General features: G+C 34.5%; 1 protein-coding gene across 1 annotated transcript; it reads left to right on the forward strand.

Moving 5' to 3' along the window:
• The first annotated feature begins 1,631 nt into the window (after positions 1–1,631).
• On the forward strand, positions 1,632–4,762 carry LOC131051481 (beta-fructofuranosidase, insoluble isoenzyme 1-like). Its single transcript, XM_059209413.1, has 7 exons — positions 1,632–1,680; positions 1,909–1,917; positions 2,080–2,939; positions 3,118–3,279; positions 3,924–4,159; positions 4,259–4,349; positions 4,443–4,762. The coding sequence occupies exons 1-7, from the start codon at positions 1,632–1,634 to the stop codon at positions 4,620–4,622; spliced, it is 1,587 nt and encodes a 528-aa protein (XP_059065396.1). The 3' UTR covers positions 4,623–4,762.
• The last annotated feature ends 422 nt before the right edge of the window (positions 4,763–5,184 follow it).

Genomic DNA, 5,184 nt, shown 5'->3' on the forward strand with positions numbered 1-5,184 from the left:
AAATATAAGGTCATCAATCTAAATCTTAGTGGCTTTCAAAAGTCCTTTAAAGAGACCATCTTCAATATAAGTGAAGACTACAAAAGAAATTATTTACTTTGGTTTATTTGAATTATTGAAAATATCAATTATGATACTCAATGGCTTTAAATGATTAAGATATAAACAAAAGGGACATGGAACTAGAGTATACTTGAATAAAAATTTAAAAATCTTCTTTTAATGCAAATATGGAAAGGAAGAAACCTTTGTCATAAAGAACAATATCAATGTATCCCTATACATTTGTACATCATTCTTTTTCAACCTGGTTTGGAAGAGTTTAAAGAGAGAGTCAAGAGCCAACAAACTTGCCCATTTAATCCAATTTTAGGTGATGCCACAATATTGTCTCCCACTTTTTGTCCAAAGTGGGCCATTGAGATGGGCATTTAAAAAAAATTGAATAATCTTTGAATGAAGTTACATATTCGCTTAAAGGTAATTATGCAAACACCTTCAAATGAAACTGTTTGCTAAAAATAATTTCAACCATAGAAATTTATAATTTCCCACAATTAGTAACTGCATGCATCATTTCACTATTTTAAGATAAGCATTACACTATTTTCTCTTTAAACAAATTCTTACTAGCCATAGCTTCAAAAACTATATGCTTTAGTAAAGAATTTTTCCCTCCATTAAGTAGTTATAAGAAAGAACATATTTGAAAGAGGAACTAGATCTCCAATAAAAAAAGATAGCTTTAAGCCCCTATCTAAGAATCACTACCTTTGTGGTCACTGCTATCAAATATCTGACGTCTCGCACGAAAATCAAGATCTAAAACAAACAAAGACATGATTCATGATGAAAACTTTAACATCATCTAGGTTCAAATAAGAAAGGAAAAAAATAGTCATGTCAATAATAGATAGAGAAAGCTATTACCAAAGAAAAGTCACACGGCAATGGTTGCTCTACCCAACACACAAGAAACCTTATATTAGTAAACCTTTGTTGACTAAAGAAAGAATTGATGATCTAACAAACTAGATCAGTGATCCAAACACAATAATCTCATGGAATAATATAGACAAGACAAGCCCTTATAACCTCTTGGCCACCCTAATGAGGCCTCATACCTTAGCAAAATATTTGAATGGAGAGCCAACCACACTTGAAACCAATGACCACACCACTATCAAATATTTTCATTGAAGTAACCAAAATAAGAACTTTTTTAATTGTTTTAAAACAAGTTGTGACCATATTATGAAAAACAAGTTCCTACTTTCAAAATATCTAATTATAAAATATGAAAGTCAAACCTTTAAGAATATATGTAGCTTTTTAATTAAAATAGATAGACGTGAAAAAGAATACAGGGTTGAATGATTCTTCACGTTCGTCTTAATCTACTTTCCCTCTCTCTCAGCAGGTAATATTTGAAGTCTTTAATATCTCTGCCTCGCAAAGTCTGAATAGACTCTCTTCACATATGAAGCAAGAGACACTTAAGCTCTCTGGGTGTAGTAGAGAGAAATTTCGCAATGGAAACCAAAAAATGTTTTGCTGTGGTGTGTCTATGCTGGGTTTTTTGCCTTTTGCCAGTTATATGCAATGCAGAGTTGAAGACGGGAGGCCTTACTATGGAACGCACTGCCTACCATTTCCAGCCTCCAAAAAACTGGATGAATGGTCTGCTTTTTATAATCATCATTAAAAAAATTCTGCTCTGGAATTTGTTGAACTGATTAGAAATCTTCGATTTTGTTTTTACCTTCTGAAATTGGTTTGCAAACGAGCCACAGATCTCTCTAGTTTAAGATTTTGGTGAGTTGTTACTTTGAGCTTTTTAAACTGATTGGGTTTTTTTTCCTGATTCAATCTTTCATTGTCTGGCATTGGATTGTAAACTGGGGATAGATCCAAATGGTGAGTTTATTTGTCCATCTTCATTGGTTTGACACAATACATTTAAATTTTGATTTGTTTAGGTGGTTGACCTGAAATCAAAACAAATCAAACTTAAAGTATTTTGTTTAAATTTGTCTGATTTGATAAGAGAATGAATATAACATCCAAGGTATTTTACAGGACCCCTGTTTTATAAAGGATTGTATCATTTGTTTTATCAGTACAAATCTCAAGCAGTTGTATGGGGCAAAGTGTGGGGGCATGCTGTGTCGAAGGATCTTATCAATTGGAAGTCACTAGATTTTGCAATCATTCCGAGTGAAAGGTATGATATAAAGGGTTGCTGGTCTGGCTCCGCTACACTGTTGTCTAGAGAAAAGCCTGTGATTCTTTACACAGGACAGGACAACTCCTCTAGACAGGTCCAGAATATGGTTGTTCCTAAAGACCCATCTGATCCCGACTTAAGGGAATGGGTGAAGATCCCTGAAATTCCCATTATTGTTCCAGAGAATGGAATCAATGGAAGCTCTTTCAGAGATCCAACCACCGCCTGGCTTGGCAAAGATGGGAAATGGAGAATTGTTGTGGGCAACAAGGAAGATCGGCATCATAATGGAAAGGCCCTTCTTTACATAAGCAAAGATTTTGTTCACTGGACCAAAAAGAAGAACCCTCTCCATTCCTCTAAAAAGACAGGAATGTGGGAGTGCCCTGATTTTTATCCTGTTGCTCCATTGGGAAAACTTGGTCTGGATACTTCTGCTACTGGGCCTGAGATTAAACATGTCTTGAAGGTATCCCTTGATGATACAAGATTCGAGTATTATACAGTAGGAACTTACATCACAGACATTGATCGGTATGTTCCAGACAATACAAGTGCAGACAATAAAAATGGATTGAGATATGATTATGGAAAATTCTATGGATCCAAAACATTTTTCGATAATCATAAGAATAGAAGAATCTTGTGGGGATGGATCAATGAGTCCGACAGCGTGCAGGATGATATTGCAAAGGGCTGGTCTGGTGTTCAGGTAAGGCTTAAACCTAATTAACCATTTTTAGCATACACTTACCAGTCTTGACTGCATCTAGTTGAGAAGGCAACAATACATTTAATTATATTTATATGTGGTCTCATTATCTATAGTGAGTGTGTGGTTACTACAAATTGTAATTGTAGAGAATGTGTTTTGATCTTTATTCATGAAGGCCATCCCAAGAGCAATCTGGCTAGACAACGTCTCCAAAAGTCAGCTGATACAGTGGCCAGTTTCAGAGTTGGAGTCTTTGCGTGGAAATAAAATCTACAAAGAAAATATCATTCTCAAGGGTGGATCTGTCATAGAGATTGAAGGCGTGAAAGCTGCACAGGTACTCTCAATGCTCATTGACTTCTATTCTGACGCACCTTTGGGCTCCACTTTTTATGAAATTAAGGGGGAATCTCTTAGCTGTATGATAAGTCTAATCAATTCTTAGATATTTGTAAAGCGTTGGGATCAAACTTGTAGTTTTTTATGTCTCTGTTTAGGAGTTGAACTATTTTAGTTCTCTTATTTACCCAAGAGTTACTGCCCTGGCTGGAATCTAACATTTGTGTTTTCTATAGCTTAAAATCAATTAAATTAAGGGAGAATCTCTTAGCGGTATGCTAGTCTAATCAATTCTTTAGATATTGATAAAGCTTTTGGATTTAGCTTGTAATTTTGCTGTCTCTGTTTTGTAGCTGAACTATTTCTGTTGTTCATCTCTTATCTGCTCAAGAGTTACTGCCCTGGTTGAAATCTGACATTTGCATATAATATAACTTAAATTCAGTAAAGAAACGTGTAAAAATATTTCATCTTTATACTTCTGTAATTAGACAAGTGAACCATCATAAGAAGAAGCCTGGGACAATAATAACTCTAGTTCATATTTAAATCCATTTCAGTGGATTAAAGATATTAATATGACTTCATTTTGAGTTCCTGGAGTGTTATGGATCTTATTTTGGACTGTATTATTGTGATTAGGTTGATGTAGAGGTCTCTTTCGAGCTGCCAAGTCTTATAGATTTAGAGAAGATGGATGCCAATTTAGATGCTCAACAACTGTGCAGCCAGGATGGAGCAGCTTCAAAGGCTATGGTTGGCCCATTTGGGCTTTTGGTTTTAACTTCTGAGGATTTGGCCGAACAAACTGCCATCTTCTTTAGGGTGGGCCTTCATCAACACAACATGAAAATACTGATGTGCAGTGATCAGAGCAGGTAAGCTTAGCAACAAATTAACAATAACATATAAAAAAGTCTAATGTGCAACACTGAAAGTGTAAGAAAATTTTCAGTGTAAGAACGTTTTATGTGTAGATCATCTTTGAAGACAAATGTTGATAAAACAACGTATGGAAGTTTTGTTACTTTTTCCTTCAACAAAAAGGACGTCTCTCTAAGAGTACTGGTGAGTTATAACATATCTTTCTGTGATTTCATTTAGGACTTGGGATTAATGAAGAAAGGAACTGATCAATGTGAATGTTGTTGCAAAGTGCAGGTTGACCATTCAATTGTAGAGAGTTTTGGAGAAGGGGGAAAGACTTGCATAACTGCCAGAGTTTATCCTAATCTAGCAATTGGAGAAGATGCTCATCTTTACTTATTTAACAATGGTGTTTCTTCTGTCACAGCTAGTAAATTGACAGCATGGGATATGGGGTATGCCCATCAACCTTAGCCTTAAAATCAAGGTCTATGGATAAGAGGTCTGAAAATAAGGGTTTTAACTCTGTAGATTGACATTACAGAATCCACGAATCAAAGCTTCATCTACGCATTACTTAATAATGCATCATGAAATCAGTACTCTAATCTTTCTGCCACAGTTGCACATCTATGAATTTGTTTCAAATAATTTTAGAGAGTCTTTGAAGAGATTTCTTTGAATAGCAATTTAAATTTTGAGCACATGGTTAGGGAGTCAATGCAAGCTGAATGGATGGCCCAAGAAATTTGCTAAATAATAGGAGAGTTCTTTTAAACAGACATTAAGATTTACGTACCATTTTTTTGAGGGAATTATTTTGTTTTTAATTGGACGAGAGGTTACCAAGTTGATAGGTAGTCTATTGAAAATTTAGAAAGAAATTAAAATTTGAGTATAATTTTTGGGAGATTATTTTTTATTTCTCTTTTAGATATGAGATTATAGAAGTTGAATGTATGGTCTATTAAAAGTAGCAAGATTTTTTCATATACAATTTAAAGTTTGATCATAATATTATCAAACGTTTGTATTT

Source organism: Cryptomeria japonica, chromosome 7 (assembly GCF_030272615.1).
Source record: "Cryptomeria japonica chromosome 7, Sugi_1.0, whole genome shotgun sequence".
Classification (NCBI taxonomy): domain Eukaryota; kingdom Viridiplantae; phylum Streptophyta; class Pinopsida; order Cupressales; family Cupressaceae; genus Cryptomeria; species Cryptomeria japonica.

What these genes read in the sequence shown, in the direction of transcription:
- LOC131051481 (XM_059209413.1), top strand. Translation starts at nt 1,632, where the DNA reads ATGGAACGCACTGCCTACCATTTCCAGCCTCCAAAAAACTGGATGAAT. An exon ending in AGGGCTGGTCTGGTGTTCAG is followed by an intron (nt 2,940 to 3,117) that starts GTAAGGCTTAAA and finishes TTATTCATGAAG; the next exon opens with GCCATCCCAAGAGCAATCTG. An exon ending in ATGTGCAGTGATCAGAGCAG is followed by an intron (nt 4,160 to 4,258) that starts GTAAGCTTAGCA and finishes TTTTATGTGTAG; the next exon opens with ATCATCTTTGAAGACAAATG.